Raw genomic sequence first — 23,652 nt, 5'->3', positions numbered from 1 at the left:
TATGATAGTTTTAAGGGAGAAAATATCAGTTAGACTCTAATGGCTGCTATGTGATAAGAGTTATTTTGAATGAGGGTGGGATATTCAGCTTTGAGAAAAGCCATAGTCAGGGTTAGAACCAGTGTTGGAATCAGGGTTTAGGGAGATTGCTCATAAAACCTGCAGGATGGCACTTCTAGAATAGTCTCCCAGCTCACTCTGCAGACACTTCCCAGCATCCCTTGGGCCATTGCAGAAGCAATGATGAAACTTAACTTACTGGCCACAAGATGGCACTGTGGTCCACTGGGATCTAAGGGGCTCTGGGGACAGCCTGGGAGAGCAGCCTAGGAGGGGAAGGGTTAAGAAAAATTAAGGCTGGGATTCAATATTATGCAAATGTTGCAACAGTTTACAGTTATTGCTAGGCTACCTACAGCTATGCAAGATTCAGGAAATACCTCTAATCTTTAATGAGATCCACAGTTGAAGAATTCTGGCCGGCAACCTTGGTGTCAGGGGCAGGTGCAGACAGAGGAGCAACTGCCTCAAAGGAACATGGGGAGGCGAGGGGCGGGCTGTGCCCTAAGCCCAGTGTGTCTCTGCTGCACCCTATCTTCCCTGCAGGCCTCGCCGGGCAACAGCCTTCATGAGAGGAGGTGGATCCTGCCTGAGACCAGTCAGAACACCCTGGACAGCTGGACTCCTAAGGCATGGGGGATGACACCACAGGCCCACCAGACTGTTCCCTAGAGAGGGGCCTCCAAGCCCCAGCTCACAGTCCTGAGGATCAGGGCACTTAATTGGGAGAGCCCCTCCTCACTCTAACCCTGTCATGAACCCCAAACTCTTCTGCATGACCCTTTGTCTCCTGGGAGCATATGAGTCCTGGAAACAGCTGCAAAACCCTGTCATGGGTTTGCAATGTCTGGGCTCCAAGCCTTTTTTCCTCTTTCCTCTGAAGAGTCCCCCTACCTCTTAACTCTTGTCTTCACTTTCCATCTGCCTCTCCAGCAGACTCTGTTGATGCTGGGATCACCCAGACACCAAGATACTACATTATACAGACAGAAAAGAGATGATCCTGGAATGTGCTCAGGTTAGGAACCATTATTCAATGTTCTGATATCGACAAGACCCAGGACAGAGGCTGAAATTGATCCGTTATTCAGGTAGTGGTGGCAGCAGGACCAAAGTTGATGTCACAGAAGGGTACAGTGTCTCTGGAAACAAGCCTGAGCATTTCCCCTGAGCCTGGCATCCACCAGCACCAGCCGGACTTCTCTGTACCTCTGCGGCAGTGCATCCACAGCCCTGTACAGCCAGCTGCTCTCTGCACCAAAAGGGCAGCCACAGGTTGGAAGTGGGTACTCCTTACGGAAGGCCCTGCCTCAACCAGAAGAAAAAGCTGCCCTTTCTGAAGCTCTTCCCAGACTTCCCAGCAATGGGATCTCATTCTATGTGTGCTCCTGAAGCATGAAACTTAGAGTGAGCTGGGGTCTATCACTGTAGTGGGGATGTGTAAATGCAAACAACATAACGCTATTTTCCTCAATTTGGAATATTCTGGGAATTGTACAAAGGAACAGTAGCTTCCAACATGAAATTCATATTTCACTTTATTTTCAAGGGAGAAGAAGAAAGCAGAAAGCAACTGGGAAGCTTTGGCCTGCTTGAGTGATTTGGGATTCTCATGTAGTACACATAACATCACCTTGGCTTTGGTTCCTTTGGATACCGAGCGTGTGTTCTCTGGAGGACAAGAAAATCCGATTTTTTCTTTATAAAGTTACAAACACACAAGTGAACAATCCACTTAGTGACAATGTTAATAGATGCAACAAACTCTGCCATTAGACCTGAAAATAATCAGCTAGTAGAATTATAAAAAAGATTGTAAGCCTCTCACTTAAGTACCTGTTTGAGTTCCTCTGAGGATAGATGAAGGAAGGAAATTAATTCTTACCATCACTGTGACTTGGATTAGAATCCGTGAGTCCCTTAACTTGTTTTTCTTGTAAAATATTATAAAATAATATAGAACACGCATTTCATTTTCCTTTAGCCTGTCGTCCTCTTTAGCATCCCCAGGGAGAATCCCATATCCCGGTGCAAGACTTCTTATGTTGGGATCCATTAACTGAAGGACTGGGAGGACCATAGCTGGGTTTCACGGGAAATACATGCCTCATGTGCAGAGAACCCCATATGTCTCTTCTCTGCCCAATGTCCCCCTGTGAGGCTGCCAAGAGGGGAGAGTGCTGGGTCACCCAGGACCCCCCTCTCAAAAAGAGGAGTGGGCTGCTTGCTTGGCAGAAAAAAAAAAAAAAATCACCAATTGGCCAATCTGCTGAAAACCAATATGAAAGGCTAATATGTGAGACCGATGAACGCCCAATTTCTCAAATTATTAAATTTATAACAGTTCATGGTTCTTGGTATGACTTCAACAGCGAGTGAGCGTTTTTTTCTTTGTCTATAGCTTTCTTTCAGCCATTGATCCTCGGTTGTGTCTTAGCCTCTTATCAGCCCAGCTCATTTTGATACTAAATTTGGCTGTTGTATATCTCAGCAAGAAGCACGTCTCACATTCTCTGTATTTTATGTGGTCATGAGTGTGTTCCTGTCTTATTCTTATTTTATATGATGCATTTCTAAATTGGACGGTACAGAATACAAGCATCTATTTGTATAGGACTCCCGTCTTTTATGGGGATAGGTCAGAGTAGGTGAGCGTGCACCGTGAGTCTCTGCTGGGATCTCTTTGGATTCTATGTCCACTGTCACATGGTTTATTGTCATATGCATATTTCTCATGGTTCTCCTGACTCTTTCAGCAACGCTCATTGCAGGATGTTAGAAATCTTATTACTTCTAATGGCAGAATGTTAGAAATTGTGTTAACTCTTAAGGCAAAATAAAATATCCCAGACTCACTTTTCCATTGCTCTTTCTATTACTTGTGGTCCTGGAGATATCAAGGAGGGACAAAAAGGAGTATTTGCAAAGGTGTCGCAGGGTTAAGGGAACCCAGTAAGAGAAGCAGAAGTAGCCTAGGAATAGCAGAATCTGTGGCTCTTACTCACATTGGCCTGAAATTAGTAGGAGAGGATGTGGATCCCAAAGCATCTGGTACTGTAGCTTTAAGGCAAGGCTGCCTATAAGGTGCTATGGCCTTTGGTAGGGAAGAGTAACCAATATAAAATAACGAAGCAAGAGGAGAACCAGGGCATAGACAAATCAGAACAAGTGGTGACCCTACCTCCGTCTGCTCTCCTGACATTGTCTCCCATTAGCCAAACTCACTCTGGAGTTAGAGAAGAAGGGAGCCAGTTAACATAATACACTGGGGTCAGCCTCTGAAGGCAGGGTGGATCTGGAGAAATTAACATAAATTATCCAGATCACTATGCATAAGATGGCCTTGAGGGTGCTGAATCCCAAACTGGCTGGCTAGGTCTGTTCTGTGAGCTGATAAAGCCCTAGTGTTATTTCTGGGGAATCTGTACTCTTAATTTACAGACAACCCAGGTCCGCTTTGGATCTGATCAGATAGACTAAATCTTGGGGACTTTGTACCACTGGCCACTCAAGGGAGGGGCTGGAAATGTTATCTGAAGACGAAAAAATAGAACCAGAAAATTTGGTTGAATCTAGCGTCAGAGAGATGACCTTAGGACAGCCAGGAAGAGCTGGAACAGGAAGGTTTAATCACAGGCTCTTCACCCTCTGCTGATGGGCAATGTGTAAGTTCCAGCATGGAGCACGGCAGCACTAGGTGGGAGGAGGGTGAGAGGGCGATGGGGCAGCCTGGGAGCTGGAGCAGTGTAGGCAGAGGAGCAACTCTCTCGTCACAGAAGCTTCTGCCTTCACCCAACCCTTCTGCTCTGCAGGACAGGGAGAGAGTTTGGGTTGTGGGGAGCACTGGACTCAGGAAGCCTGTAGGGGGAGGACACAGGACAGTGACATCACAAGATACTCCTTGCATCAGCAAAATCAAGGCCCAGAACTCACTCAGCTCTTCCCCAGGAGGACCAAGCCCTGCATCAGGTGCAGTGCTGCCTGCCCTTCTGTGCCATGGGCCCCGGGCTCCTCTGCTGGGCGCTGCTCTGTCTCCTGGGAGCAGGTGAGTCCTGTGCACAGGACAGCAGCCCCATTCTCAGCTTTCCCACCCCTGTGTCCTCCACTTTACCTCGGGGAGGGCCTCCAGGCTGTCTCCTGAGCTCATCCTCCATCTGCTTTTCCCACAGGCTCAGTGGACACTGGAGTCACCCAAAGTCCCACACACCTGATCAAAACGAGAGGACAGCAAGTGACTCTGAGATGCTCTCCTATCTCTGGGCACAACACTGTGTCCTGGTACCAACAGGCCCCTGGTCAGGGGCCCCAGTTTATCTTCGAATATGCTAATGAGTTAAGGACATCAGAAGGAAACTTCCCTCATCGATTCTCAGGGCGCCAGTTCCGTGACTATCACTCTGAGATGAATGTGAGCGCCTTGGAGCTGGGGGACTCGGCCCTGTATCTCTGTGCCAGCAGCTTGGCACAGCCTGGCAGAGTCACTGGAACTCTGTGCACTAATCTCTCTGCTTCCATGTACAGCAGTCTCAGACCAGACAGCTGTGAGAAAGGCTGGCGGAAACAAGGCCAGGAGGATCTGCTCAGAGGATGCTGCTGCTTCAGGAGGTTCACAGCAAAATTACCTTCTTTGTCGGATGCCGTACACTATAATGATACAGTAGCTGGCACTCTCCTTTTTAGAAAAAGAAATTCATTTTGGTGTCAGGATTGTTCGACAGATGTGTAGTATAGAAGGTAAAATCTCAAGGGTTTGCTTTATATAATTAAGGGAGAAGAAATTGAGATTTGGTTTGGAGAAATTTGAGGAGAACATGATTAAAGATTATGAAAAAATAGAAGTAGAGCTACCAGATGATAAAAATTGTGTTCTCTGCAACATAACCTGTCAAAGTTTTCAATTGCTAGAAAATATGCAGCAAGGCCTTGTAATAACTGGCATCACCCCAGGGCCAGTCTAGGAGGGTCATCGCCACATAGCCTGTTGCCCCGGGGGAGGGCCCTGGAACTGGTTCCAATGTCTTCCTTCTGGACTTAGATCTCAAGTCTCAAAACAGAAGAATTCATTTCACTGCTGACGGTAAACAGATAAAGGCTCTCCCATTTCCCCAAAGATACATTCTGCTTCCATTGTATCTCTTCCTGACACTAACTACCCAGATCCATTCCCTTCTGTGACCAAACATGTCTTTGAATATTTCCTAAAACTCTGCAGCCTTTGCATTCTCTGCATTTGTGCTCAGTATTTCTATGGCCTGGAAGGACCTCTGTCTCCCAAGAAACAGCCAGACCCTGCTCATTGGTCAAGAATGGGCTCACGTTGCTTTCCTCTTCACTTCTTACCATGATATTCCCCAGCATTGTACTATACCAACATCTTTATTATTTTCATAGGAAAAGCCAAGTATTAATTAAATATATAGTGAATATTCTTTGATGTTGTGAAATGTATGTTAATTCCTGCTTATATAGCATTCTGGAATATTACTATTATTAATATGAGGGATATTATTAACCACTATTTCCTGGTTAGAGATCAAAGTCACTTCTGCGTAGTGACAGCAAATGTGAGAACCAACGGAATCTGTTTGAATTATAGCTGGCAGTGTTATTCATTTCAAATTTTTATAATTTAGAAGTAAATTTTAAAATCTAGAAACCCTTTTGTAAAATGCACTACCTAAAATTTAGTAATAATGAATCTAAATACAACATATGAAAACATGTGAGTATAATTAACTGGGATTAGCTGTGGAATATAGGGTTTCCAGGCTGGGTCTCCTTGATATCATCACGCTGTTTAATTGTATGGCCTTTATAATTCTGGCTGGTCTCTACCATCTTAACACATTATTTGCAACTATGTAACAATTGTTTATTCATAATCAAAATGTTGGCTCATGTGTCCTCTGACTCCATTGGCGAAGGGTGGATTTGAAAATCAACCCGAAATTGACTCTTTGGGAAAGCATAGAGAGGGTGTGTTAGAGGGTGGGGGTGGCAGGACTGGGGACATCTCTGTTTCTGATTTGGACAATTTGAGCATATCGCATCAGAAGGTATGAATCCATGAGATTATAGACTGTTGGCCACTTGGAGGTGCTGTGGCTCCACAATACTGCAGAGAACTCAGCGGAGGGGTGGGAGAGGAGCCGAGAGAGTGGGGCTGAAGGGGATGCCTGGCTGCCTGCCGGCATCAGCGGAGTGGATGGAATTCCCTGAGCGGGGCCTGGACACATAGAGTTAAGCACAAACTCTCATTGCCTTGGAAGAGTTGGGGTGCCAGAGGCCTCAGTTTGCACTAAAGAGGGAGTGTCTCTGCCTCTGCACAGGCAGCAGAGGGTGAACAGCCTGGGGGGGCAAGGACTGGGGAATCAGTGTCAGGGCGGGGACAGGGCGGGCGGAGGAAAGTAAGGTGTGATGTGGGCATGTGGGGACTGTGTTCAATCCTCCTCACGTTTGGCTTCTGGCCTGTACAAGACAGGAATAGTACATGGAGTAGCAGAACCTGAGGCCTGCCAAAGAGTACTGTGCGCTGGAGTGGCCTGCAGGGGAAAGTACGTCAGTGCGGTGACATCACAGGCCAATGCTCCTATCAGGAAGAAGAGAGCTTGGGAACTGCACAATACTTACTACAGAGATACCAGCCCGGAGCTGGGAGATCCTGCCATGGGCTTCAGGCTCCTCTGCTGTGTGGCCTTTTGTCTCCTGGGAGCAGGTGAGTCCTGGGCACAGCTTCAAAGTCTCCGATCTCCATTTCCTGTCCCTGAAATGCACGCAGGCCGATGATGGCTTCAGCAGGAGGCTTTCTTCTGTGCCTTATGCTTAACTTCTGTCTTCTGACACACAGGCTCAGTGGATTCTGGAGTCACACAAACCCCAAAGCACCTGATCACAGCAATTGGACAGCAAGTGACGCTGAGATGCTCCCCTAGGTCTGGAGACCGCTCCGTGTACTGGTACCAACAGAGCCTGGGCCAGGGCCTCCAGTTCCTCATTCAGTATTATAATGGGGAAGAGAGAGCAAAAGGAAACATTCTTGAAAGATTCTCAGCACAACAGTTCGCTGACTTGCACTCTGAACTAAACCTGAGCTCTCTGGAGCTGGGGGACTCGGCGTTGTATTTCTGTGCCAGCAGCGAAGCACAGCCCTGCGTGAGCATCAGCCTTCTGTGCAATAACATTCCTGCCCCACTCAGGAAGTGACGGTGAGGGGAGGGCTGCCAGCCAGAGGGCCTCAGGCCCTGGAGAGTGGACAGGCCTTTCCCAGGCACTCTCTGGTGCTTCTGTATGAGATCTGGTTTAATGCTCACTGGAACTGTCTAAGCGAAGTATTATTTCACCTGTTTACATATCTGAGGGACAGCAGATGTCCTCGGCTCATATTTAAGAGCTAGCTGAAGTCTGTTTTTTCAACACCTCTGCACTGTCCCTCCTCACTCCGGAGATCTGTCCTTTTACCTGGTGTCCCCTTTTCATGTCCCCAAGAGCAGGATGCTAAGGTCATGCATGAAGCTGTGATCACGATAGCTTCTTCCCTGACAAGTCCAATGAACACATGATTTCCAGGCAAAACATACCCATTTACTCTTTATTGTGATTTAAAAAAAAAAAAGGAAAGAAAAGAAAGGTGCAGTTTTCTGCTCTGTAGCCCTCCTATGGGCAAGGCCAGGCATCTCTTTTACGGAGACTGTATGAGGAGGGAGCTTTCCCAGGTTCATAGCAAAGGGCAGGAAATGTTTTTCATGGGGCATGTAGTCTTCCTGTGCCCGATGCAATCTACCATCAGGGAAAGGACTTGAAAAATGGTTATTCATTAGTTAATATTTTTCATTTTTTTTTTTTTTTTAGGCAGAGTTTCGCTCTTGTTGCCCAGGCTGGAGTGCTGTGGTGCTATCTCGGCTCACTGCAACCTCCACCTCCTAGGTTCAAGCGATTCTCCTGCCTCAGCCTCCCAGGCAGCCTCCACCACACCTGGCCAGTTTTGTGTTTTTAGCAGAGACGGAGTTTCTCCATCTTGGCCAGGCTGGCCTCAAACTCCCGACCTCAGGTGATCCACCTGCCTTGGCCTCCCAATGTGCTGGGATTACAGGTGTGAACCATTGCGTCAGGTCCATTTTTTATCCTTTATCAATAAATCTTTTGGGGCATCCTACTTTGTGCAAGGGATTACATCACATGAAATACACAATGGAAAAAAAAGATGATTAGAAAAAAGGGAAAATTTTTAAAAATGAAGAAAAGGGTGTTTCTTGCATTTGAGGGTTTCGAGATCTGCAATTTTTGGTATATTCTAATTAGTTTACTCCGTTTCTGATTTATATGAATTTCCTCTTTCTTCTCTTTCTCCCTTTGGCTACCTACATCCTTTTGCCAGATTTTTTAAAGTTTTTAGTAATAGTATTTAACATGAGATCTACCCTTTTTATAGACTTGTAAGTGCAGAGCACAGTTTTATAATCTGAGGTCATGATGTTGTACAGCAGATCTCTAGATCTCATTCATCTTGCATGATTGAAATTTTATACACATTGGCAGCAACTCCCCATTTACTCCATTCCCCAGACCCTGGCCACCACCATTCTAGTCTTTGCTTCCTTGAGTTGCACTATTTTAGATAACTCATGTAAATGACATTATGCAGATTTTTGTCTTTTTGTGATTGGCTTATCTCATTTAGCCTAATGTCCTACCAAGTATAGTGGTGACAGTTTTACTTCTGCCTTCCAAAGTTCACACAAATAGCTCCTTGACCAACTGTAACCCAGAATCATAAAGATAAAGGCATTCTTAGAAATATAATTTCTTGTCCTGGCTAAGTTGAGTTAACACAACCTGGTACAGTATGGATTCTCCCAGGTTGAGGCATCTGGTCACATACCTGTTTCAATCTACCGTGGTCTCCAGTCTCCACTTTTGGGGGCACCACTGCTGCCCAGGTGAATATGGACACAACTTAGATGTCTCTGTCCTAGATGTTCCAGGCCCCAGCTACTGGCTTTTCTTTTAACCTGTGCCTGCAGTTTCCCTCCACTCGGACACAGGGCTCTGCCTCCTGCTTCCATCTCCTTCCTGAGCTTCCGCCCTGCTGGAGTTGCATGGACATCAGGGCCCCTGGTCAAAGTGTGGCGACCCACAGAGACAGAGAGAGGGCAGCTCACCTCTAGCTGCCTTCCAGGGCCCAGTTCTGTTATACCCCAAGCAAGTACTCTGGTCTCCCTTTGGGCTCCACAGTATGAGAAATGCGCTTCATGGATTCATAGCTGACCCCCAGCTCAGTAATCTGAGGACAAACTCAAAGGGAAACTCTCAGAACTGAGGGACTAGCCCTGCATTTCTCTGATGAGGGTAAGAATACAGTATTGTAGAAATGCCTTCTTCCCTGTGTAGACCTGGCCCTAAACAGGGAAAAACAGGCAGGGTAAAAGTGCCCAAATATGTCTGAGGAGACTGAAAGAAAATTTCCTAAGAAAATCCTTCTCCTGACTTCATTCAGTTCCCAGTAAGACATACCTCATGCTCGGACCCCCAGATCAGCTGAGTACCCGGGATATCACAAGTCCCAGCATCTAACCCCACAGCAACTAATTCAGATACCGGCCTCTTTCCTGCTCCACATTGACCAACTGCCAGAAACGGTCTTGCCAATACAGTTTTGTTGGCCAGGCATGGTGGCTCATGCCTGTAATCCCAGCACTTTGGAAGCCCGAGGTGGGTGGGCCACCTGAGGTCAGGAGTTCGAGACCAACCTGGCCAACATATTGTGAAACCCCATTTCTACTTAAAAAGAAAAAATAGCTGGGCATGGTGGCACATACCTGTAGTCCCAGCTACTTGGGAAACTGAGGCAGGAGAATTGCTTAAACCCAGGAGGCAGAGGTTGCAGTGAGCTAAAATCTCGTCACTGCACTCCAGCCTGGGCAACAGAGCAAGACTCCATCTCTAAAAAAAAGAGTTTTGTCCTTTGACCACCATGTCTATCTATATATCTAGGCAGATTTAATTTATGATTAATTTGACCTCTTAATCCCATTAAAGGGAAATGAAGAGCATATGTTTTCAATGTAAAGTATATTCATTTTATTTTTAATAAGTTGGAACTAGTAGTAAACCGAGGGTATCTCCAGTATAGTCTTAAGACAACCCATGGTAAACCAAATCTCTTTACTAGGACTTTCTTTTCCACATTTTAGTTCCTAGTTATCCAGAGTCCGGAATATTTAAGAGTTGAAGAGTCTCTCTATGACTGAGATGGTCTGCGGGGGTTTATAAACAAGTGTTCACTTGTCCAACAAGCCTAGGGCCACTCTTTATGGAAGCCAGTTTGTCAGCTGGTTTGGGAATTTTTGATTTAAAATACGGTATGTTGTTTAACTTGAATAAGCATAAAGTCTACAAGTGTAATTTGCATATAGGCTAGTGCCTGAAGATTTGGGTAGGACAAAAAGCAAAGAAGAGATAATGTTTGCAGATTTAGGAAGTTTCATTATATAGAACTTCAGGGGCCTGTGGGCTCTGATTTGTGGAGATAGTATAAAGACAAAGAATTAGAAAATCAGAATTCTCTTCTGGAGCCTACATCGGGGTTGTCCTGAGAAAAGATTATGATATGAGGAACATAATCCATGGTGTGGTTAGCAGCCCAGAAAGCAGCAGACAGTTCTTGACTCATGCATTTGGGGGTGAGACTGGAGACACTGGCAGACGGTATAGCCTGTTGAAGCTGTGCACTCTTAATCTTAGCCTCTCCAAAACTCCAGAGACAAATGTCAGACAAATATACTCCCATTATGAAGAATATTAAAACAAAAAAAAAATGAGGAAAAGTTGGCAGAATTCAAAAACATTCACAATAGGCAGCCTGAATGTTTAATTTTAGCATCATGAGATATGAAAGTTTGAAGAGCTATAGTTAAATGCACACAAAAGAGAATTGAAAGCTGAACAAGAAAAAAGAGACTCTCAGAAACCATTAACTTTTTAAAAAGCATTAAATGGGATGTCTAGAAATGATCCCTAAAATGACTGAAAGAAAATGGATAAAGTGAAGAGCAGATTAATGCTCATTGAAGAGATTTCAAAGACATTAATTTCAAAGACAAATCTGAAGAAGTTACCCAGAACAACACAAAAAATTAACTGTATAATATGAAACAGAAGTGAAGCAACAGAGAAGAAACAATGGAGGTTTCAGTTATATTCGAATATATGTAACATTTCATAAGAATTTCCCATTTATTCTTATATGTCATTGAAGTATAAGAGAAAGAAAATAAGGAGAATGATAAGAGGTGATATTGTGTGTGATACTAGCTGAGAAATTTCCAGGACAACTAAAGACCTAAAACCTGAGTTTCAAGAATTCAAATAAATCCCAGGTTAAATAGTTACCTCAGTGTTAAAATAGAAGAATATGAATGATGAAGAGACGATTTTTAAAGCAGTCCAAGAAAGATAAATATCTTGCAAAGGAATAGACTGAGACCAACAGAAATAGTGAAGAAAGAGAGTTAAAAATATCTATAAATGCAGATTATAGTCCTCATTCATCAAAGAGACAAGGAGACCTCGGCAGTTCATATTCTGAACCCTTGGGCTGGTGACCTGAAATATATTTGGCTGAGTGTTCTCATTTGTAAACTGAATTCAATTTGCAGAGTTTTGTTTGTTTGTTTGTTTGTTTGTTTGTTTGAGATGGAGTCTTGCTCTGTCACCAGGCTGGAATTCAGTGGCATGATCTCGGCTCACTGCAACCTCCACCTCCCAGGTTCAAGCAATTCTCCTGCCTCAGCCTCCCGAGTGGCTGGGACTAAAGGCACACACCACCAAGCCCAGCTAATTTTTGTATTTTTAGTGGAGACGAGGTTTCACCTTGTTGGCCAGTCTTGCAGAGATTTTAGAGAGATAACTTTAAAAACTAGAGTCATCTAAAGTACAGGTTCAATAAATCTTAGGTCCCTATAAATTCTCTGACAAATCTCCAGTCTAGCTCAGTTATTTACTCTCTGAAATTCTGGTAACAAAGGCAAGCACAGATTACTTTTGCCTGATTCAACCATGTTTCAGACACAAAGTCATCTAAAATGCAAATATAGTAGTCTGATAGTTCATTATGCAAAAGTAACATAAAGAGTTGCCATTTAAGGAAATATGAGAATGTTCCCCCTTATGAACTTCCTGCTTGATAACTGAGTTTGATATGCATGAAGGTGTGGTGCGCCCAGAAAGACATGGCTTCAGTGCAATTGGCTATCACACAACAGAGCTGATAGAAGAAGGCACAGCTTTATTGGAAAGGAGATCACAGAGGAGCTTCTAGTGGCTTCCGTGACCTCCTCTCCATCCCTCTCTGACTTCAGCCTTTCTGCCATGGACAGTGCCAGTTCCCATTCACCTCCTGCTGACTGTGCCCTTCCACACTCTCTGCTGGGAATGTTGCTGCTGCCTGCTCTGGGGCCTTCTCTGATATTATCTGAATTCACTTGGGCTGTACTCAAAGACAGCCAGAGGTCCTGATGCTCCTGGTGGAACAGGACAGGGGGACAAAAGCTCCAACCTGCCCATTCATGCAGATACTCCAGAGAGCACCCTATGCTCTTGGAGGTCCTGATGGATTCCATCTCCTGTTGCCCCAGCACACATAGAATATTGCACCTTTATCCTGGTTTCTCCCTTCCCTATTTTGTTTTTCTTGCTCTCTTACTTCTTCCTGGAATCATTTCCCAAATCAGCTACATATACCCAAGTCTCCCCATCACAGACAGTCTTCAGAGACAGACTAAACTGTGGCAGTGATGGAATGAAGCGACCATCGAAAGACCCTTCCTTTTGAAGTAGACCACTGTTTATCTTTTATTCATACTGCTACTCATTCATTTAAAAAGTCTTATGATGATGTATACAAACTAATCTTTTCCAAATCCACTTAGATTCATCTGGAGTTCCCAACATTCTCAGGATGGCTCTCTGCTCCCTTAAAACTTCAAACTTGTTTTGAACTGAATACAGAAGTAGAATCTGCCTGGACTCAGATAATCATTCATTCCTTTCTTCATTCATTCAACAAACGTTTAATAAGTTATAGGTGAAGACTAGATTCAAGTTTTGTGGGACACAAAGCTGATACATTTTAGGTAGCTCTTTGCAAAAGAGAATGCAAAATAGCAAAGTGTTGAAAAGATCCTGTGCAAGTGAGAAGGCCTGAGGTTATTCTTCATTGGCTTCTTGGCAACTACTTAGGTACTGTTCAGGTACTTGGGAAACACCAGTGCAAAAAACAGACAAAGCTTCAAGTTGAGGTAGACAATTTTAACATGTAATTATTGTAATTTATTACACTTAATAATAAATTAATTTGAAAGTAGAAGGATACATTCCTGGTAGGTGCTTATCTCCCCAGAGAAGTTAGAGTGTTGCTGAGAATACCAACATTCTTGGTAGATCATACCTGATTTAGGGAACGATCCTTAGAGCTCTGTAATTCTATGTGCCTTGCCTTGCAAAATGAAGGTCCTGATCTGAAAAGCTTTTTTTTTTTTTTTTTTTTTTTTTTCCTGCCCTGGCCCAACCATGAGGATTGGCTCCTTTTCTGTGTGGCTCTTAGTCTCCCAGGATCAGGTGAGTTCTGGGCATAGATGAGAAAGTCCTTCCTGGGCTTGCCAGGACCCAACCACAGCCTCCTGTGGGGGTGCTCATGGGCCTCCTCCCTGTCTCCACTTCTGATTCTGTGTCCTCTCTCACTGGAGCGTGATTGTGGGAATTACTCATCCAGGTTGCATCAGGATGTGCAATAGATAACCTACTGTATCTGAAATAACTATTGCAGTGCTATGGACTAGGTGTGAGTTTTGCACCATAGCACATTTACGAATCCATCAACCTTCTCCCATTTGGTGAATATAAGATCTTCTGGATGGGAATAGAGCCTTTTCCTGTGACCCTAGAGGCTCCAGATAGGTGTAGTTCTGGATGAACATTTCATACACATTCCTAATGATTAGCCTCCTCTCTTCTTCCCAGGAAGTACAGTCACTCAGGGGACTTAGATGGTGCAGTGTTTGCGGCATCACCTGAAGCAAAGGGGGAAAACATGCCCATGAGAACACACAGCAGCCTGAGCTTGGATGGTGACACTCCCATCAGGTGTAATGAGGGGCTATAGCATGAAGCAAGTCTTCAAACGGTAATGACCTTGAACCTTGAACTTCGAACTTGGAGACCTTTCTGGATGTCATTTAACCGAGGTATCCCTGTAGGCTGACATACAAGTGTCCAGAGCTTAAACGAAGAGGAAAATAATTCAATTTGGAGTTGAATTTTGTGCAGGAAGTCATAAAAGGCACCAGGACTGCTATGATAATGTTCTTTAGCCTAGAGAAATATTCATAAAAGTGAAAATAGTATTCAAATAAAGAATTTCTCATAATGGAAATAAAATATACATAGAAGAACAAATTCCCCTACTAAAATCAGGGAAAGAGTTAAGGAGTTTATTAGATTTCTTTCAAAACAGACCTAAAAATTATTCAACTCTGTTATAAATGATTTGTTCCTGTGGGGAAGAGAAGGGGCGTGGCAGGTTAGCTCTGCAGTTCAAGCATTTAGCAAGGACAGTGACATCATCAAGTCACTTAGAGCCCAACTTCAATTTGCCCACAGCAGGGCTGGGAAACACAAGATCCTGCCCTGGAGCTGAAATGGGCACCAGGCTCTTCTTCTATGTGGCCCTTTGTCTGCTGTGGGCAGGTGAGGGCTGGTCACAGGAGGGCCTCCTTCCCTGAAATTCCCAAGGCCTCAATGCAAGCTTTTCTATTGGGATGACAGCATCAGTATCTGTTGTTCTCTATTACAGGACACAGGGATGCTGAAATCATCCAGAGCCCAAGACACAAGATCACAGAGACAGGAAGGAAGGTGACCTTGACGTGTCACCAGACTTGGAACCACAACAATATGTTCTGGTACCGACAAGACCTGGGACACGGGCTGAGACTGATCCATTACTCATATGGTGTTCCAGACACTAACAAAGGAGAAGTCCCAGATGGCTACAGTGTCTCTAGATCAAATAAAGAGGATTTCCCCCTCACTCTGGAGTCTGCTGCCTCCTCCCAGACATCTGTATATTTCTGCGCCAGCAGTGAGTCCACAGTGCTGCACAGCTGCCTCCTCTCTGCACATAAAGGGCAGTTAGAATGATTGAGGTTGCCTGTGCTCCCAAGTCCTAGCCTTCATAGGAGTCAGAGAGCCCTGGCTAGCCTGGGGGCCATAGAGCAGGGACCATATGACCCTTGGTGTTGAGGTCCATTCCTACCCCAGTCTCAGACCAACTGGAGGTCACCCCAACACCCTTAGCTTCTGCAGTTCCCTATTTCCTTTTGTAAAATGGAAAAGGCATCTTTAGTTGAGATTCCTAATTTCCTTGACAATTTGAAATCCACCATATTCTTCTCTCCCCTAAGGGATGGGTGACTTGTCCATCTACCCTTTCCCCTACCCTCTACCACCCTTCAACTCACAATCATAAATCTTTGCCCATGTGGTCTCTGCTCCTGGGGGGCCTTTCTTCTAAGGGTAATAGACCCACAAGGTCCTGTATCATTAGCCATTTACCTACCTCTTCGTCGTCATTTTGCACCATGTTTTCCCTGGCTGTCTGCTCCAGTCACGCTCCCCTACATGCAGTTATTTCTTCATATGTGTCCGTTGTTTTCCACCCTGGGGATTGTTTATACAAATTCTTTCTTCTGCACTGAGTATGCATACCACCCACTTAGTCCTACATCTCTATTTCATTTCTTAAATTAAAGTGTATTTCAGGCACACTTGCTCTTAACTGTAAAGAGCAAAAAAGAAAGTTTACTAGAAAAATATTTTATGCATTCATTTGGGGGATGACTTTTTTAGAGGAGACAAAAAAAAGCCACAAGCCAAAAGAACAATATTCATAATGCTAATTGCACTAAATTGTTCCAAGCCAAAACACACCATAAAAATTAAAAAGTTAAGCTACAGCTTGGGAAAGGCATGAGGAATGCATACAAATGATGAAAAATCAGTGTGACAGAGAACATTCGGTGTGACAGAGAACGTTCAGAACATCACTGAATACCCGTAGCTCCTCCATGGTTTCTGGCCTCCCTTGCATTTGGAGGGTTGGGAACATGTCACCAGGTTCTGAAGAGTGGGATAAAATGATGTCACCTCATTTCAAGCCTAGCCCTTAAAAATATTCTGTGGCACTGTGTTGAGAGTCTCTAAATGTACTCCGGTGTTTAGAGTGTTGGTATATGGCATAGAGTTGTCCTCATGGCTAACATTTATTAAAATGTCATAGTAAATCCTCTGCAACAGATCATATGAAGAAAACACACAGGTGGAATCTGGAGGAATTCACAGGCGGGCTTCCTTATGCTCTCTTCCTCCCAGGAGGGGACACGCAGAGCTCTCTCTCCTCCCAGAAGCAAAAATGCATGAACACATGTGCACTGTTTCTGCCAAGGGAGCCCATTACAGGCTTAGCATCCAAGAGGGTTTAGTAGAGGCTGTTCACACAGGCACCTACTGTCTAGCATGAACCAAAAGTCTAGATCCCAGAAGGAAATCTGATGTTCAGCATAATTATTATTTGCAACACCAGCCTAGGCACAATGAGCCACCCCTCTCAGTCAGGAGAAACTTTACGTCAGTTCAGGACCCTGTTCACCAGCCAAGTTCCCGGATTTCAGCCAAAGTCCAATCTTGCAAGCAGGACTTTCTAAGCACTTCAGTGTCCAGCCTCCTGTCAACTCTTGTGCACGGACACTCTTCAACTCTCTTTTGCCATGTCTTGAACTTGGGAGCTACAAGGTACAGATTGGCTGATGATAATATGGAAGCAGCCTGGCTCACTGGGTCATAATTTGGTGGACAATCACTGAAGAAAGCTGCTCATGCCACACTGAACTTTGTGGTCACGGGAAGTAAGACTTCACAGAGCTACACCAGTGAGATTTTAGATTTGTTTTGTTTGTTTTGTTTTCTGTAGCGCAGCTGTTTTTGTCTAAGAGAATTAGTATCTAGAATGAGTAAAATATTCTTATTACTTAATATTGAGAAGACAACCCGGCCGGGCGCGGTGGCTCACGCCTGTAATCCCAGCACTTTGGGAGGCCTAGGCGGGCGGATCACAAGGTCAGGAGATCGAGACCATCCTGACTAACACGGTGAAACCCCGTCTCTACTAAAAATACAAAAAATTAGCCGGGCGTCGTGGCGGGCGCCTGTAGTCCCAGCTACTCAGGAGGCTGAGGCAGGAGAATGGCGTGAACCCGGGAGGCGGAGCTTGCAGTGAGCCGAGATCTCGCCACTGCACTCCAGCTTGGGCGACTCAGTCTCAAAAAAAAAAAAAAAAAAAGAAGACAACCCAATAAAAACAGCAATACTGAGGATGAGTAGGCAATTCACACAAGAGTGAACATACGTTACCACTAAACATGAGAATATATTTTCAACCTTACTTACAATCAGAATATTGTAACCTGAAACAGTAAGTTATGATTTCAAAATTGCTAGACTGGATACTTTTCCAAGGAATGACAGTCCTACATTTGACTAGACATATGGACTAGTGAAAATTGTTCATATATTTATTACAAAAAATAATTACAACTACATCAGAAAACTCACTGTGGGATATATTGTGACAAACCACGTTTCTGGAAAATTTATCAGCGTATTTAAATCCCTTGGGTTCCTTTCATTGTCTTTAAGTTCAATAATGGAGAATGCAGCTGTCAGTGGTTTTCCTATTTCGAAGGTAGTCTTTCCATCTTTTAAAAAGTATGGTAAAATGAGTGTAACATATAAAGTTGTCAATTTATTTTTTAAATGTACAATTCAGTGGCATTAAGTACATTCACCTTGTTGTGGAATTATCAGCATTATCCATTTCCAAAATTATTTTCGTCGCCCCAAACAGAAACCTTGTACCCATTAAGTAATAACTTTACTTTCCCCCTCCTCTGGCAAACTCTATTTTCTGTATGAACAAATTTGCCTATTGTAGATAATGTATTTATACGAAATCAGGCAATATTTTTCCTTTTGTTTCTGTCTTTTTTCACTTAGCATAATGCTTTCCAGATGCATCCATATTGTAGCATTGATCAGAACTTCATTTCTTTTCATTTTCAATCGTATTCCATTGTATGTATATAATACTTTTGTTTATTCATTCATTAGTCAATTGACATTTCGATGGTTTCCACCTTGTAGATATTGAGAACAATGGTGCAGTCAAGATTGGTCTGAAAATATCTGTTTGATTCCTTGTTTTAAATTCTTTTGGGTATATACCTAGGAGTGGAACTTCTGGGTCCTTTGGTAATTCTGTTTCTCATTTTGAGTAACTACTAAAATGTTTTTTTGTTGCAACTGCAAAATTTTAGCTTTCCACGAGCAATGTCCGGCTTCTTCACAACATTTCCAGGACTTGTTATTTCCTTTTCTTTTTTTTTTTTCAAAAATATGATGATGATGATTACTTTTTTTTTTTTTTGAGACAGAGTCTTGCTCCGTCACCCAGGCTGGAGTGCAGTGGTGCGATCTCGGTTCACTGCAAGCTCCGCCTCCCGGGTTTATGCCATTCTCCTGCCTCAGCTTCCCGAGTAGCTGGGACTACAGGCGCCCGCCACAACGCCCGGCTAATTTTTTGTATTTTCAGTAGAGACGGGGTTTCACGGTGTTAGCCAGGATGGTCTCGATCTCCTGACCTTGTGATCCGCCCATCTCGGCCTCCCAAAGTGCTGGGATTAGAGGCAGGAGCCACCGGGCCGGCTGATGATTACTATTTTTATAGCCATCCTAGTAAGTGAATGATATCTCATTGTGGTTTGATTTGCATTTACCTAATGACTAAAGATGTTACAAGTCTTTTCTTGTGCCTATGGGCAATTTGCATACCTTCTTTGGAGGTAATATTTATTTTATTTGATTGCGTTTTTAGAGTCTCCACTGACTTTAGATTTACGGTGGTGTACTGCAATGATACTAAAGGAAATTGAGATTAAACTTCTCTTGGGTGATGTGTTATGGCTAATGTTTTTAGTGCAGTACTTCTGAGACATTTTTGATACTGTAGAAGAGAGAAATAAGTAATTTATTGATATTTCCTGGAATTAGATTTTTTACAAAGAGAAGAGAGATATAAATAAGAAACAGGGGAAGATGAGGAAGAAATCTGTGGTGCTGATTTGAATTGGAGTTATTAATACGAACTTAAGATTTTAAAGATTATATACTTCCTAACTCTATCCAGGGAAGGGTCTGAAAAACAATACAAAGTAAATTAACTAATGGCTGTATTTGCTTTTTGTTTGTGTTCCCCAGTAACAATAGGTACATTACTTTATTCCAAATGTGATTCCTTGATATGGCTGCTTCCATATCAAGGGAAGGAAAAATGTTAGAAGATCTTTTGGTAGAAATCAAGAAAAAGATCAGAATCAAGAAGACAGGTTCAAAATCCATAGAAGCGCAACTTCAGCAAAGTCTCAGGATAAAAAATTAATGTGCAAAAATCACAAGCATTCTTATACACCAGTAACAGACAAACAGAGAGCCAAATCAGGAATGAACTTCCATTCACAATTGCTTCAAAGAGAATAAAATACCTAGGAATCCAACTTACAAGGGATGTAAAGGACCTCTTCAAGGAGAACTACAAACCACTGCTCAGTGAAATAAAAGAGGACACAAACAAATGGAAGAACATACCATGCTCATGGATAGGAAGAATCAATATCGTGAAAATGGCCATAATGCCCAAGGTAATTTATAGATTCAATGCCATCCCCATCAAGCTACCAATGAGTTTCTTCACAGAATTGGAAAAAACTGCTTTAAAGTTCATATGGAACCAAAAAAGAGCCCGCATCTCCAAGACAATCCTAAGTCAAAAGAACAAAGCTGGAGGCATCACGCTACCTGACTTCAAACTATACTACAAGGCTACAGTAACCAAAACAGCATGGTACTGGTACCAAAACAGAGATATAGACCAATGGAACAGAACAGAGTCCTCAGAAATAATACCACACATCTACAGCCATCTGATCTTTGACAAACCTGAGAGAAACAAGAAATGGGGAAAGGATTCCCTATTTAATAAATGGTGCTGGGAAAATTGGCTAGCCATAAGTAGAAAGCTGAAACTGGATCCTTTCCTTACTCCTTATACGAAAATTAATTCAAGATGGATTAGAGACTTAAATGTTAGACCTAATACCATAAAAATCCTAGAGGAAAACCTAGGTAGTACCATTCAGGACATAGGCATGGGCAAAGACTTCATGTCTAAAACACCAAAAGCAATGGCAGCAAAAGCCAAAATTGACAAATGGGATCTCATTAAACTAAAGAGCTTCTGCACAGCAAAAGAAACTACCATCAGAGTGAACAGGCAACCTACAGAATGGGAGAAAATTTTTGCAATCTACTCATCTGACAAAGGGCTAATATCCAGAACCTACAAAGAACTCAAACAAATTTACAAGAAAAAAACAAACAACCCCATCAAAAAGTGGGCAAAGGATATGAACAGACATTTCTCAAAAGAAGACACTCATACAGCCAACAGACACATGAAAAAATGCTCATCATCACTGGCCATCAGAGAAATGCAAATCAAAACCACAATGAGATACCATCTCACACCAGTTAGAATGGCGATCATTAAAAAGTCAGGAAACAACAGGTGCTGGAGAGGATGTGGAGAAATAGGAACGCTTTTACACTGTTGGTGGGATTGTAAACTAGTTCAACCATTATGGAAAACAGTATGGCGATTCCTCAAGGATCTAGAACTAGATGTACCATATGACCCAGCCATCCCATTACTGGGTATATACCCAAAGGATTATAAATTATGCTGCTATAAAGACACATGCACACGTATGTTTATTGCAGCACTATTCACAATAGCAAAGACTTGGAATCAACCCAAATGTCCATCAGTGACAGATTGGATTAAGAAAATGTGGCACATATACACCATGGAATACTATGCAGCCATCAAAAAGGATGAATTTGTGTCCTTTGTAGGGACATGGATGCAGCTGGAAACCATCATTCTTAGCAAACTATCATAAGAACAGAAAACCAAACACCGCATGTTCTCACTCATAGGTGGGAACTGAACAATGAGATCACTTGGACTCAGGAAGGGGAACATCACACACCGGGGCCTATCATGGGGAGGGGGGAGGGGAGAGGGATTGCATTGGGAGTTATACCTGATGTAAATGACGAGTTGATGGGTGCAGCACACCAACATGGCACAAGTATACATATGTAACAAACCTGCACGTTATGCACATGTACTCTACAACTTAAAGTATAATAATAATAAATAAATTAAAAAAAAAAAATCCATAGAAGCCATTTCAAGGGGCTCCATCAGCCAAATCCGGGTCAATGCAAGCATTATAGAAGAATAATGAGGATACTGATTTATAACAAGTTATAAAAATCTATGAGGCTATAATGACAATAAAAAGAGATAGATAAGAATGTCTTTATTACGGAAGAATGCTAATTGATATATCTAATTAGAAAATCAATGTAACCATTCAATAATTATAGACAAATTCCACCAGTAGATGCCTAAACTAACAGTCTTTGTTTCCTTCAGTACTTTGAATTAACTGTTCTGCTCTCTCCTGGCCTGTTGGGTTTCTGCTAAGAAATCTGCTAAAGGCTGTACTGGGGCTCCCTTAAATGTGGTGTGTTTCTCACTGCTTGCTGCTGTTAGTATTCTTTCTTTGGCTTTGATTTTTGGTAATTTGATTATATTGTGTCTTGGTGAACCCCTTTTTGAGTTAAATTTGATTGGCAGCCTCCAAGCTTCCTGCACCTAGATGTTGCTGTCTTTACCCAGATTTGGGAAATTTTCAAAGATTATTTCCTTATATATGATTTTGGGGCCTAACAGCATATGTACATTGTTTCAAAGCATCAATACACGGGTTACTATTTAATTACAAAGGGTAAAGGGCACATTCACAATGGAGAGATCTGGGATCAGTCATCTCAAATTTAGCATTGCCAAAATGCATACAAATGACATTCCATGTTCTTGTGATTGACAGGATGCAATGGGAAATAGACGTTATCTATGGTGCATATTTCCCAAGTAATTAACCTCTAATAATATGAAAATTGTTATTGTGAGCTGTTTTACAAGTAAGCTGACCAGGACACTTCAAAAATCTATGGTCATGAAAAACCGAAAATATAGCAAATGGCTGGAGGAGATGTATCGTTGAAAAGTAACTAAAGAGATCCGACAACCTCCTGAAATACATGATCTTTGATATTGCCCTAGAGGAAAAAGTAAATCAAAACCAAGGGACATGTTGAGACAACTGGAGAAATTTGAATGTAAAGTATATACTGGATAATGATGCTATATGAATGCTAATTTTTTGAGTGTAATAGCGACATTTGTGGTTATGTAAGATAATGCCAATTGTTTAGAAGAGACATTGAATTACTAAGGATAAAACGTTTCAGAAGTTAAGGGTAAAATATACAGAGATATATAAAGGCCACAAAATATTAACAATCGGTATACAGATGTACATTTCAAGATTCTGTTTGTTTTATTGTTCTCTAAACTTTTCCATAGGTGTTCAGTTTTTAAATAAACTTTGAATGAAATGTATTAACAGACCAAAATAAAATGTTGGCATTATTTCAGTGTAATGTTGGGTATCTCTTATATTTAGTTTTAATATCTTTGAAATATTCTGTCAATATCATAAATAAATATAAAAGATAAGGTCTTTTCTAGCCCTATAAAATACTTTTTTCATAGGAGTCAGGCTATAATTTTTAAGAAAGTTTCAAAAGAAGATAAGATAATTTACAGTTTGAGGACAAAACAGCTTGATATCCCTGAAACCGGCACAAAACTTAGTTAACAATGCATGCCAGGAGGCCATTTAACAAATGTTTTCTCTGTGTCTGGATATTCTGAGCATTCTGCAGTTTGGCCAAAAATTCAAAAGCTTTCAAAGGTGATTGAATGTAAACAGAAAAATAGTGATTTTGCCAAGTTAAGGCTGGGCAGTACATATTTGTGTAAGGGGGAGAAGGGCTGCCTTAGTCTGTCTTCTGCTGCTGTAACAGAATACCTGAGGCTGGGAAACGTCTAAAGAGAAAAGGTTTACTTGGCTTACAATTCTGGAGGCTGGAAAGGCCAAGACCAGGGCACCAACCTCTGGGCTTCTTGTGAGGGGTCTGTGCTGTGTCACAACCTGGAAGAGAAGCGGAAGAAAGAGCAGGCCTGTGCAAGGAAAACCGGGATGAGCAAGACCCTCACTTTGTACCAGCCTGCTCTTACAGTGACTAATCCAGATCCTGGAGAGAGAGAACTGACTCCTGGCATTAATCTTCCATGAAGAGTCCAACCCCATGACCCAAACAACTCCCATGTGGCTCAAAATTGCTACATTGAGGCTCAAAATTGCTGCATTGAGGACCAAGATGAGTTTTGTTGGGGACAAACCACAGCCAAACTGCAGGCGGGGCTCTGGCAAGACAGTAGGAATAGAT

At 42.7% G+C, this 23,652-nt stretch overlaps 3 gene segments (V, D, J or C); all 3 read left to right on the top strand.

Annotated features, from left to right (window-relative positions):
• Positions 1-23,652, top strand: part of LOC126951110 (probable non-functional T cell receptor beta variable 7-3) — a 632,711-nt gene that overhangs the window by 1,036 nt on the left and 608,023 nt on the right.
• LOC126951111 (T cell receptor beta variable 9-like) lies at positions 6,650-7,379 on the top strand. The segment is given in 2 exon segments: positions 6,650-6,775; positions 6,908-7,379. Coding segments are annotated over 2 exon segments (405 nt in total).
• Positions 14,566-16,420, top strand: LOC126951091 (T cell receptor beta variable 10-1-like). The segment is given in 2 exon segments: positions 14,566-14,802; positions 14,909-16,420. Coding segments are annotated over 2 exon segments (552 nt in total).

The sequence above is a fragment of the Macaca thibetana genome, chromosome 3 (genome assembly GCF_024542745.1).
Source record: "Macaca thibetana thibetana isolate TM-01 chromosome 3, ASM2454274v1, whole genome shotgun sequence".
NCBI lineage: Eukaryota > Metazoa > Chordata > Mammalia > Primates > Cercopithecidae > Macaca > Macaca thibetana.
This window is presented reverse-complemented; position numbering and strand designations above follow the sequence as displayed.